This window comes from Cyprinus carpio, chromosome B5, assembly GCF_018340385.1.
Source record: "Cyprinus carpio isolate SPL01 chromosome B5, ASM1834038v1, whole genome shotgun sequence".
Classification (NCBI taxonomy): domain Eukaryota; kingdom Metazoa; phylum Chordata; class Actinopteri; order Cypriniformes; family Cyprinidae; genus Cyprinus; species Cyprinus carpio.
Window position 1 is genome coordinate 26,459,318 of NC_056601.1, and position 13,342 is coordinate 26,472,659.

Below are 13,342 nucleotides of genomic sequence, written 5' to 3' on the forward strand. Positions count from 1 at the left end.
CAGTCGCAGGTGATCGCATGAACGTAAAACGAGCTGTGGCATTTGAAGCTGATGAGGCGTCCTCCTCCTCACCGTGAACCTCATAGTGAGCTCTTGGTGTAAGGTCCAATGTGCTAAAAAAACCAGAAGCTCCAGGAAAAATGGCCACATTTGCGTCGTCAGTCACGTATAGACTATGTGCTGAGACCTGTCAAGAAATTCATAAGTCAAATAACCGCAAGTGTTTATTTCCAAACTTTTCTCAATTAGTGCTAATATTTTTCAGTGACTACTGAGAGGTTAACTTCTTAAAATCAGACACCACCATGTTTCCGTTAAAAGAAAAGTTTTACGGCTTAGCCAGCGAACGTTAGTACGTTAGCTATCCTTAGAGTTCGTACGTTAGCTTCAAACATTTTTTACCTGGAAAATGCGACTTATTTTTTTCTGCAGTCATGTCTTCTTCCCTGAGAGAGACTCTTTTATTGTTTCGAAAAACAACGTATTGCTCCATGTCTGCTCTATGATCACGCTCAATTAGCACACCTGGCACATCAGTGACAGTCACAGCACAATTTCTTAACAACTCTGTCAAATGTGGCGGTCTTGTCACGTGAGTGCTAACCACATCCGGTCTCGGAATATGAACAAACGGGCCTTTTTTGGTTTCTGTTTTAAAGTAATTTTATTTTTTGATATCCGAAATAGAAATTGAAATTCAAATCATTTTTAAAATTTCGCTCATCTCTGTTTGACACTGAAAAAGAGAAACGCTTTGTATTTTAATTTTAAATTTTGTATTTTAAAACAAAAATCAAATAACCACTTGTTTTTTGTTTTTTAATATCCGTTTCAGAAAGGAAAATCCAATGACCAAAAGATACACGGACCCTGGTCTGATGAGTTTCGATTTCTGCTGCGACATTCAGATGGTACGGCCAGAATTTGGCATAAAAAACATGAAAGCATGGATCCATCCTGCCTTGTCTTCAGGCTGGTGGTGGTGGTGTAATGGTGGGGGATATTTTCTTGGCACACTTTGGGCCCCTTAGTACCAACTGAGCATTGTTTAAATGCCACAGCCTACCTGAGTATTGTTGCTGACAATGTCCATCCCTTTATGACTACAGTGTTCCCATCTTCTGATGGTTACTTCCAGCAGGATAATGCACCATGTCACAAAGCTCAAATCATCTCAGACTGGTTTCTTGAACATGACAATAAGTTTGATTTACTCAGTCACCAGATCTCAATCCAATAGAGCAGCTTTGGGATGTGGTGGAACGGGAGATTTGCATCATGGATGTGCAGCCGACAAATCTACAGCAACTGTGTGATGCTATCATGTCAATATGGACCAAAATCTCTGATAAATGTTTCCAAGACCTTGTTGAATTTATGCCACAAAGAATTAAGGCAGCTCTGAAGGCAAAAGGGGGTCCAACCCGGTACTAGCAAGGTGTACCTAATAAAGTGGCCAGTGAGTGTAAAGCAATAATAATTGGCTCAAATAAAATATCACAACCAAGAAATTACATGATTGTATTGAACAACCCTGTTAAAATACATAATGTAATATGCCTATATGTAGGCTACTGTAATATGAACATAACTAACTTGAAGGGAACCCAAAAATGAAAATTTGATGTTTACCTGCTTACCCCCAGGGCATCCAAGATGTCGGTGACTTGATTTCTTCAGTAGAACACAAATGATGATTTTTAACTCCAGCCGTTGCAGTCTGTCAGTCAGGGCCGACCCTAGCATTTTGGGGGCCCTAAGCAGATTTTCAAAAGGGGCCCCCATACCTACAGTTTTACCTAACCACCCGCATCCCATCCCATACACATCCTACACTGACACCTAATTGTAAAGTTTTACCACTTTGTATTACTCAATGTATTTATCTTTCAATATATAAATAGGAAAATATATTTGGGTAGTTGACAAATATGCAGTAAAAAAAAAATGCTTGTAAAACACTATTACTGGTCCTTCAACTAATTAAAGTTGTCCGTGGAGTTTAAAAACAGGATATGCTGTTACACCGGAGGACATAGTTTTCAGTGACATAATGTATCAAGTTCATATGCTTTTAGAAATATATGGATAAAAGAGAAAAAAAGCCAATTACTAAAATAGACACTTGCAAAATTATGCCTGAGGTATTTATTAACAATTTTATGCTTTTCTTTTTCATGTAAAAAAAAAAAGTTTTATTAATTTGGTATAAATTTAGTAGTATTTTTTATTAGTTTTTAGTAATTTATTGAACATCCTTGAGACAGTCACACCATAGGACAATTTTGAGATTTAGCTCAAAAATGTAAAAAAAAAAACAAAAAAAAATCTAATAACAAAGCAGTTTTATAACAATAGGACCATGTAAGACAAAAAAAAATTAAATGACAATATTATTACATTTTTTATCTTTTGTGACAGTGAAAATGCCATGTCATTGACCCAACAATCCATTTAAGCAAACTTTTAAAACCAAAGAGTTTAAAACTTAAAATTAAAGAGTTTAACGATTGCTTAAGAGAAATTTATCAAAATTCAGAAAAATTAACTCATAAAGCAAAAGAGTACATTAAAAAAAATTACAATAAAAAAAATAATAATAATAAAAAAAATAATAATAATAATAATAATAATAATAATAGAAGAATAATGAATTTTCTGGGCTGGCATGACAGTCCAGATTAAAATGCAAAAATAATCAAAGTGAAAACATGTTGAAACAGATTTAAGCAACATCAAAGTAAAGGCAAAAATCTGAGATGAATGGAGACACAAGATAGGGTTCACAAAAAAGAGACTAGACCAGATTTTTACACTATTTTAAGAAATCTTCAATGTTGAAAAACATGCCTGGAAAATGGTCTATAGGTGCATTTGAAATGTTTTAACTAATCTTGCAATAAATGCCATCTCAGTTCTGCTTTATGACAATGAATTATTATATGCAATAAAAGACAATACTCAAGCACTGTAAAAGATTTAGCCACAAACTGAACTGACTGACTTCTCTTTTGTATGTTTTCATGAGTCTCTTCAGACCTATAGAATTGTACTAGCAGGCTATGAGTTTTTAGAATGTTTGACCTCCTATCTGAACTTTTTTCCACAAACTGATCATAGAAATAAAAAAACAAACAAACAAACAAACAAAATGAACAGTTATTTCTTAGTCTTATTAAGTGCAACTATAATCAAAGTACTCTTTCAATATTCAAATCAAAGCACAAACAGAAACCAACATTTTCTTCAAGCATGATACAGAGCTAAGAGATGGCAATTACAGCCTAGATATTGTATGCAGCCTAATTTGCATGCATCAGGGAGCCTCAAACTGCTGGTATTGAAATTGTGTTTGAATGCGCACACACATCCTTTTTATTTTTGATTTCGATTTCGCTTATTAGGTAGGGCCGGCACTGCTGTCAGTTGTATAATGTATGGCAATGGTAACAAAATCTATGAGAGTAAAAAAAACATGCACAGACAAATCCAAATTAAACCCTGCGGCTCGTGACGATACACTGATGTGTAAAGACACAAAACAATTGGTCTGTGCAAGAAACTGAACAGTATTTATATCGTTGAGATTGTAGATAGAGTGTCAATGGTCCACTTGAGAGATAGGTGGCGGTAATGCACTTATAAGTCTGTGATCATATTAACCATTGGGCTAGGTGCCCATTTTGGCCCATTCGGGCCCGAGCAAGGAGGGGTCCCGTGATTGGCTGTGGGGTAGATTGACTGGCGCTCCCATCGCCAAAGCCACCATAACCCCCACTTATTAGCGCTGTTATTTAGATTAGATTTTCCATAAATCCCATGCATTACCATTTTGAGATTAAAGCATAAAGTCAGAATTTGGTTTACCAATCAAATGCATGTATTCTATATTTGACATTTAAACGATATGTGCATGTATCTATCAGGTGATCGCTGCCCAGTATGTCTGCATTCATGTCCACTCTTCACTTCGTTCTGGAGTAATCTGGAAATGGTCACGCAAAGTAGCTACAATATTCGATAGTTAGAAATGTCAGTAGGGCTCAAAAAATGAAAAACTTCAAATACAAATAACAGAAGAAAAAAAACATAAGTTAGTCAGTAAAATCCCCAGCTATCAGGTTAATTTACTAAAACTGATGATGGAGTGGAAGTTATCGGAACAGCAAGTGAACTGGGCACATGCATAGACGTTGGAACAGGGGGGGCTGGGGGGGCGGCCGCCCCCTCCCCCTTTCCCCACCCCTCTCGGGGTCAGGCAGCTGGGGGGGGGGGGGGGGGGGGGGGGTTGTTTTCGTTGTTTTGTTTTCCGTTGTTTTATATATATATATAAAAATATATATATATATATATATATATATATATATAAACTATATATATATATATATACAGAATCTGAATTAAAATGTGTTTGATTTAAGCCTACATTTCAAAATTTTTTGTCAGAAAATGTATTGTTTTTTAAGCCTTTCGCACGTACGATCACACAAGTGTAATCAGTCTAGGCTGGTCCCTGGAGCGTACGATCAAGTGCATCACATGATCAACTGCTAAATTCAAATGTAGAATTTAGCCAGACACAGGCGCGCTCAGAGCTGTCATATATCACAACTTTTCAGTGTTTTCAACCACATACTGTTTATTTTAGGTTTCAAACATATAAATTCACATAAGTACTAAAAAAAAAACAATACATTTATAGTTTGTAAAGTACACACTGATGTCTATGGAAGAGGTAATAATAATCCTTTCCATTATAATTCGACACGTTTTATTCATATCAGATACACATTGTGTAAGTAACTTCAATGTTTACTCTATTCTATTCCCAGTTCACCAGCCACTTACTTTTAAGTATTTCGGGAGAAGTGGATGAATTCACGTGTTGTAAACATAGAGGTTGTAAATCCAACAGATCCGATTCTCTGAAGTGCGTCTGCGGCACAAACGGCGGCGCCCATCGCGCATACAGCTCAACTAACGCGATCGTTGTTTAAACAACAATATACTTCCACTTTCATGTATTTGACAATCGGAATATCAGATATTTCATGTCATAGCTAACACATTTGTGAATATTCTGAATAAAAAAGGAAAAATGACATAAAAGCAGATCATCATTCATCCAGCGCTGTTGCTGCTGCGGTGTGTCACGTGACAAGCAATGACGCGACACCATGGAAACGCCGCCCCCCCTCTCACAATATAGTTCCCACGTCCCTGGGCACATGGAGCATAAACAAACAAACAAACAAAAAACAGCGACATCACCTACACAGATTTTAGGTTAGTTTGATTATGAACTGGATGTATATTGTTTATGTGTTTGAAAAAACTCTATATATTCATTTAAGGATTGGGAGATAATCCGGTAGAAATATATCAATCGTTTGCGCATCAAATGTAGGCTAAGTTTATAATTTAAACGCGTTTTAAGCAGGTTTTAAACCAAATGGTTTACCTGTTAATGAACCTTAAGCAGTGGGACAGAATTCATTCTGGTAAATGCGTGCATTAAAGCAACATTATGTAAATTTTGGCGCTCTAGCGGTTAATAAACAGAACTGCACGCATCCCGCGTAAAAACATTTTAACCGGAGCTACTTAAAGTATATGTCTATGGCGATTCACGCAGGTATGTGTTAATCCGCAGCGGTGACGACCCGAGCAGGCTACAATAGTCCAAAAATAACCATTTATTACTTACCCCCATGTCGTTCCAAACCACTAAAAGCTTTGTTCGTCTTCGAAACACAATTTAAGATATTTTGGATGAAAACCGGGAGGCTTGAGGCTGTCCCATAGACTGCCAAGTAAGTAACAGTGTCAAGGTTCAGGAAAGAAAGCATCGTCAGAATAGTCCATCTGCCATCAGTGGTTCAACCGTAACTTTATGAAGCGATGAGAATACTTTTTGTACTCGAAGAAAACAAAAATAATGCCTTTATTCAACAATTCCTCTCCTCTGTATCTCTCCAAATCAGCTTAGCGCCATTTTGGCAAATCTGAGCAGTACCCAGGCGGCATACGGTATTCTGTGTCAGCCGTGCTGCGCTTATGTTTTCTTTCAAACCAAAGCGTAAATACATGTAAAAAAAAAAAAAAATAAAATGTATCCTTGTGGCACGGCTGATACAGAAGAGTGCTCAGATTTGTAAAAGAGGTAGAGCATAATAAGCAAAGAAATGCATTAATAAAAGAAATATGAAAATATATATGAAGTGCAGTGATTTAATTTTACTACCAAGGTCAAGTTAAAACTTTTAATTCAGTGAGAATTTTTAAGAAATTTACGCTGAAAGATATTCAGAATAAATTACACAGATGATCTATGGCAGGCATACGAATCAGCATGGCATGAGATTTAGGAGTAACATTTGTAATTACAGAAAACAGAATTAAAAAAAAAAAAAAAAAACATCTACACACGGAACAAGTACCCACCGTCAGTTAATATTCAGGTACAAACCAAATGTAACCTTTCTGGATTTTTAAAAATCACACAATAGCAGTAAAAAGATACAAAGCACCAAAGTTAAACTACATACAAAAGGACTGTGTTAAGAGAAAAAAATATTTCATGTCCACAGGTGGGCAGTATAAAACGGACTACTTCGATTATTTCTTGTTCTTGGCCTGATTTCTTGGGGAGCTTTTCAGTAAATCTCGAATCTTGAGGTAAACCCCTGTTGCTTCAGCAACCTCTGTAAACTCAGGTGTGTCCTCAAAAGGAATTATTCCCGCAGCAAATCTGCTACGGTGTGGAACGAAAGTTACTTTATTTACGACAGGTTCCTCCATGTTGTCGGCCACTTGCGCATTTGACTCCTGTGTGCTTATCTGAGGAGTGTCTGAAGTTCCATTTGTTGCATCATGATTTGTGTTTTCCTCATAAACTTCATCCAGGACAATGATGTCACTCATCTCTGCTTGCAAATCGATCACGTTTTCATTAACTGAATGTTTTTCCTGTCCATCGCTGACTGTTTCATCTATCCTCTCATCCTCACATGCATTAGTTACTGGTTCAACAGGTGATGTTGGTGTACTTTTGATTTCATATGTAAGACTCGAGTTCTCCATCTTTTCTCCGTCTTCCTCCGAGTCAAGTTTAAGTGAAGTGACGACACTAGGGGAACTTGGGACGGGGGTCTCAGAAGCTCCAGCTTCAGAATCACTGTTGGTTGCAGTATCTGCATTCTCAAGGGCTGCCCAAAGAAGCCTTTGCTGCTCCTCCAGTTCCTCCAGAGTCAGCCCATCCTCTGACTCTTCCCCCTCAGTCAACCCTCTGGCTTGAGTGGATGGAGAATAATTTGTAGGTGGAGTTGGGGGTGGAGTTCCCTTAGGGATTGGAGGTGTGGATGGAGGCGTTCCCAGCGGCAGAGGTGGAGCAACGCCCGAGGACGAAGAGCCAGGAGGAAGTGGTGGGTGGAACTGGAAACCCTCAGATCTAATTTGAGACGAGTCATGATCTGTAGGAGGACAAAAATTAAATCATGATACTTTTTCACGATAATTAAATATTTTTTAGTGATGCACAAAATTTAAGTAACTGTTGGCAACACAATCATCATAAAAAAAAATAATTTCAGTGCATCACTAATATTTGTGTAGTATCTTCGGATATGAATACGTTAAAAATAGTGTAAGTCCAATAGTGAGCTGCAGCAGAAAAAGGGATGACAATGCAAGCTGTGTGAAGCATTAGAGCACTTGGCAATTGGTCAGCTGTAAGTTTATGCATTTCAGAACAATCTGCAGTCATAAAACATACAGAATCTAGTAACGTTTAAGTTGTGTACCTGATTCTATCTCCATATCTGATTCGTGGTTTTCTGAACTGGATCTCCATTTCTTTGTCTTCTGGGGTGTGGATTCAGACTCATGACGCCTCTTACTGCAGCTGGAGCCCTGATGAGCACATATCGATGCACAAGGTCATAAATAATTAGGGAAATAAGGATAAAGGCAAATTAGAAAATAAAAAAAAATTATAAAGTTTTTACCGTTGGAAAGTTACTGCTTAAAAAAGCAGCAAAATTTTGCTTCCATTGCTGAGGCTGCATTGGAATAGAACCGAAAGACCGGTAATCCTGTCCAAAAAAAAAAAAAAAAAAAAAAAGACACACATTAGAACTTAAATTGAATTGAAATAAAATAAAATAGAAACCTAGATAGTGGTACATAGTTACGTCAGTATACATTAATCATGGACTAGATAATCTTTAAGGGTGCCATAGAATGCAAACATCACTTTTATAAGTTCATGAACACAGTCTTGTGGCCGCAGTGTGTGAAAACAACCAGCCTATAATGGTAAAACTCCACCCACTCATTGTTTTATAATACCTATAAATCATAAACTTTTTCTCCACACTAGATTTTTCACTACTATGACATCATGGTCGGGGAAAGTCCCGCCCATTTATGATGCTCTCTGCCCTATTAGCATATACACAGCCCTGAGTGAGAAGCAGCGGTCCACCATTACTGCTTTCTTGCTGTAGCTGCTGGAAATATAATGTCAGCGCCAAGGAGCCATTAAAAGTGTTGTATGTTGGGATGCACCAACAAACATAGGAGTCTCCATAGACTGCTGAGGACACGGTGGTTAAATTTCATTTTTGAAGGAAATGTCCCAGAAAAAAAACAAAAAAACCCCCAGAAAAGTCCTATACGTTTGTGCAAACATTTTACACCAGCCTACCTCACAAACAAGGGACAGTTCAGCGCTGAAGTAGTTCAAGATTGCTTATGAAAGAGGGATCGATACCAGTGCTTTGTGCACAAACGTCCAGACTCCAGACAAAGTAAGCATCATGTATCATATTTTGTTTTCCAAAAGAGCTTCTTGGCTCTCTGTAAGGCTAATGTTGCTAAAGCTACCATTGTCACTGCCTGTTTTCACTAATGCTGCCTTCACGTGCTACCAGAATGATCGTAAATAGGAATGTGGTAGTTAAAAATTGCATTTGGAAGCAATGTGAGGTCAGTAACGGTCACCACCAGTTAAACCGTAAAATACTGTATCAATGCATTCGTATGGCACTTTTAATTGCCAGCAAATTCACATAAACATGCAGGTAAATAATACATAACAATACAAACTTGCATTTGTAGATGGTCAGCCTGTAAATGAACTGTTCTAAATTTCCTGAAGAAAATGTCAGTGGTAGGGCTGTGTATCACCATACCAAGTTGTATTGCGGTACCACACTTTGTATGTTTGGAAGAATCATTATTGCAGGGGATCTTTTTTATTAATTCTTTAGTCTGCATAATTCATTACTAATGGATGATTATTATCATTACACAGAAGTAATGTAATCTTTGTTTCTTAAGATCAACCCAGTGGTTAAACCATCAATGCAGTTAAAACATTCATTTCAAAGAAAACTGAAGACTTTGACCTCCAAAACTGAAATTATGTCTGCAGTAACAAATGTGAACATTACAAATAAAACTAAAACCCTTTAGAGTCCACCAAACTTTAACCATCAAATTCTTTCCATTATGTTCCTCCTTAATGCAGCAGTGCTTGCATAATCCATGCATTCTTATGTGTCCAATAAATGTGTATGTACACTTACATCTCTTACGTTGGGGGGTATAGACACATTGAAGCCAGGAAAGTCAACCAGCTTTGAGACATCGTAAGATATCTTTTGGCTGTGGTTGTTTTCATCTTCATCATTTGATCCGTGAAGAAAAGTAAAAGAGTCAATGGCAGTTTAGTTCCATTTAAAACACACTATCCTTCTTTAATCGTGCTTATGATAGGTGAAGATCAGGTCCTTATGACTGGCCAGCTACAACAAACCCCTTACATAAGAAAACCCTTAGTAATAATTTTCTCACATTTTCAAAATCTTATAATTAAGGGCTTTAACCTGACTAATGACTTGCCATAATAAAATATAAAACTCAACCTTACCATCATAGAGCATCAGGCCTGAGTTTTCCATTTCTGCCTCTTTTAACCAACCAGGTGGGTAGCCAAGCTCCCTCATGCGATAGATGAATGGAGGAAGGGTTTTTGTATTAATCCCAAGCGCATCAAGGAGCTCTTGACTATACAAAGACAATACGAATTGCATTTCATTTGAGTTGATTTTCAGACAAGCGACACTTAAATTACCAAATTAAAATATCTGGGGGGAAATATGGGTGGAAAGACAAAATGCATTTATTTTAAGCTTAAATGAAATCACTTGAAATGAAAATGAGTCCACATCCATTAGCACTGAGACCACCTATATGCTAAAGCATTATTCTTCACAGATATATTGTGCAGGTGAGCAGTGTTTCTTCCTGAATACATGGACTGATATGCTAAGGAATTTTATGTGCAGGTCTATAATTTTCAATGTCAACTTCTCTTAACCCTTTCACACAAGTGTTTGACTTCCCATTTTAGTTTTTAAATGCACACACCATAGCGTGGTATAAAATATTTAAATGATTCAGTTAAAACTAGACAGGTAAAGTTGGCAAGACAAACTCTGATGTGGGATATTATTAAAAATACCTTCATTTGTGTTTTGAAGATTAACAAAATTAGGTTTGGAATGACATGAGGGTGGGTAAATGACGACAATTTTAATTTTTGCATGAACCAACCACTGAATGCAATAAATGCAAAGCTGCAGAAGTTACACCTATTCACTTGTTAAGGACATACTGTGAAGTTCACAGGTTTGGACTGATATTTTTGACTTTTCCACACAATGACACTTCATAAAATGGCTGACCTCAATATTCCTGGCTTGTACTTTGCAAATCGCTCTTCGACCTCTTCTGCATGGTAGCGCTGGTTGCTCTGATTGCTGTTCTGTGAAAACTCTTTCCTCTTTTCATTGATACGAGCCATATCTTTGGGTAAAGAGTGAACAAAGTCTGATTTATACTTGCATTCTTAAATGATCTCATGTCGATTTCAAAACATAATGTAGTTGGAAGAATTAATCTAATAGTAACAGAAACTTTGTCTATATGCAAAGAGAAACACCTCTGGACAGTCTCGCAGTTGATGGTCCTCAGAACAGCAGTTAAAACAGCATGGTCTCGGTCTGTAAAGACAACACAAGATGATTTCACTTCCTCAAGCAGAAAAGCAAATTAAATACAAAACAGGAATTAACCAATCTTTAAAAACAATGCAGTTAGAAAAACAGCACTACTGACATTCACAGCAAGTCTTGTAAAGACAAGCATTGGTCTTATAATAACAAACATATCAATATCCAAATTATACTATTGTAAACTCTTGCCATACCTTTTCTCCTTTATCTGCACTTCTTGGCCCTCAAGGGCAATGATTTGGCCAAAGATCTGCTGGTATCTTTACAAAAATGATTCAGGAGCAGTGACGTATATAGACATGATTCAAATAGACTAAAAGCATTGTTTCAGTTAATAAGAGCACAGCAAGTGTAAGTGCATAGCTTTCTTTAAATGTTTAGGATACTTGGGAACCTCCCATCCATCAGTCAGCTGGGGGTTTTCATTCAGTAGCGGTTGGCCAAGTTTATCAACACAGAAGTTGGTGAAGTATAAAACACTTCCTATCATCTAAGATCCAAAAACATGTTTTATCTGTGGTTAATTTGCCATCGAATAAGAATAATGTGGGCTATGGCTCCGGTTTGTAAAACTCACACTGAAAGCATTTTTTATATGCTTGAAGTCACTGGAAGTCTTCACTTTGTAGCTTTCCTCCATAACGAAACTTGAATGCTGCAAACATAAAAAACAGCAATTTTGCTTACTGATGAAGACTATTGTACAAAATGTCCAGTGACATTAAAGGCATACATGTGGCTTGACATGGAGAGCAGAGCCTTCTGGATCATTTTTACACTCTTGTAGTCTTTTCTGGACAAGACTGAAGATGAAGTCCTCCATTTCTTTCCGACACTGCCTAAACACACACACACAAGTGTATCTCTCAATAAAACTGCTGTTCTGGAAAAACTGATAGCATGAAACATTAAAATTAAGGGTGATGCAGAAAACACCTACCTGGAAATGATGTTGTTTCCATAGTTAATTTGACAAAGGGGCCCATCGATTTTGGAATCATCTATCTTTATACCACTAGAATAAAAATGACCATAATCAATGAATCTTAATGAATGCCAGTTTAAATGTATTTGAAATAAGTTAATCCTTTACTCACGTAGGACGACTTAATATGTTTAGCTTTCTCTTCAGTTCCTCATGTGGATCGTCATTAAGGTACATATTCTGACTTTCAGTATAAAGACAGTGACAGACAACAAGCAGTGAATGAAACCAAAACAAATGGTAGTCAAACAGCCGGGATACAATATATTGGTGACCATATAATCAGTCAGTTTTGGTGTGAATATATAAAGAATATCATTCTGATTATTAGAAATTCTGGTTATTAGAAACAGATTACACTAGAATTTAATTAATCCTCTGGGCCACAGCTTTCTAAATACTACACATTCATTCTTTTTCTTGATGCCTTTCATTTACAGAATTCGACAGACTGAAGTTTCAGTGTGCTTTAAAAGCATTCCAAAAGTGCACAACAGGATGAGCTCACTGGATGATATGCTATAAGGATATTCTCTGCGTTCAAACGCTCTATGGTGTCTTCGCACACTTCTAATGTCTGCCGAAGATCCCGCAGTCGATCTGAACTCTCACTCTCTTCATCAGCAACTTCTTCTATGATACGATCGCGCTCTGGCGCGTTCTCTTCGAACTGATCGAATAATTCGCTATCCCCAAACTCCACCGTAGCCATGTTTGATTAGCACAATGCGCGACGCGTACTACAGTTCAAAGGGCAAATCCTGCAACGCGCTGACGCAGGGCTGCTGATTGGCTAGGAGACCGTAGTCAGGAAGTAATACATTTTTAAACATGCAAACGAACACTTCATAGCATAAGATAGTAATCTGCTCAGATTCCATGTCCTCCTTGACAAGTATCCAGAGTGGAAATTCTGTATGTTGGCAAGGTCTTTTAGATGAAATAAATCAATTAATTTTAACTCAACAACAACAACAAAAATTATACACAGTTTATATGGGTTCCTGCGCATTGTGGGTATTTAGGGAAATTAAAAAGTGGATAAATTGGCAAAAGAAGCCCTGAAGACAGAAAATATAGATATAAAAATGCCACTTAGTAAATCAGAAATTAAAGTTATCATTAAAGATAGTATTAATAAAATGTGGCAGGATACATGGGATCAGGAGGAGAAAGGAAGACATTTATATAGCATTCAGAAAGAAGTGATTGTTAAAAAGTGCAGTAATCCGAGGCGGCAGGAGGAAACCATTTTAACAGGGCTGAGAATAGGACA

General features: G+C 37.2%; 1 protein-coding gene across 1 annotated transcript; it reads right to left on the minus strand.

Annotated features, from left to right (window-relative positions):
* Positions 1-6,249: 6,249 nt before the first annotated feature.
* Positions 6,250-12,849, minus strand: LOC109076461 (zinc finger CCHC domain-containing protein 8-like). The gene is made up of 14 exons (XM_042725084.1): positions 12,598-12,849; positions 12,179-12,221; positions 12,022-12,096; positions 11,815-11,920; positions 11,659-11,736; positions 11,468-11,571; positions 11,276-11,341; positions 11,009-11,069; positions 10,752-10,879; positions 9,936-10,071; positions 9,591-9,701; positions 8,007-8,093; positions 7,803-7,911; positions 6,250-7,472 (listed from the first exon to the last, which is right to left on the minus strand). The coding sequence occupies exons 1-14, from the start codon at positions 12,776-12,778 to the stop codon at positions 6,619-6,621; spliced, it is 2,139 nt and encodes a 712-aa protein (XP_042581018.1). The 5' UTR covers positions 12,779-12,849; the 3' UTR covers positions 6,250-6,618.
* Between the last annotated feature and the right edge of the window lie 493 nt (positions 12,850-13,342).

What these genes read in the sequence shown, in the direction of transcription:
- LOC109076461 (XM_042725084.1), bottom strand. Translation starts at nt 12,778, where the DNA reads ATGGCTACGGTGGAGTTTGGGGATAGCGAATTATTCGATCAGTTCGAA. An exon ending in ATATAAAAAATGCTTTCAGT is followed by an intron (nt 11,572 to 11,658) that starts GTGAGTTTTACA and finishes TTTGGATCTTAG; the next exon opens with ATGATAGGAAGTGTTTTATA. An exon ending in TACCCCCCAACGTAAGAGAT is followed by an intron (nt 8,094 to 9,590) that starts GTAAGTGTACAT and finishes TTTTTTGGACAG; the next exon opens with GATTACCGGTCTTTCGGTTC.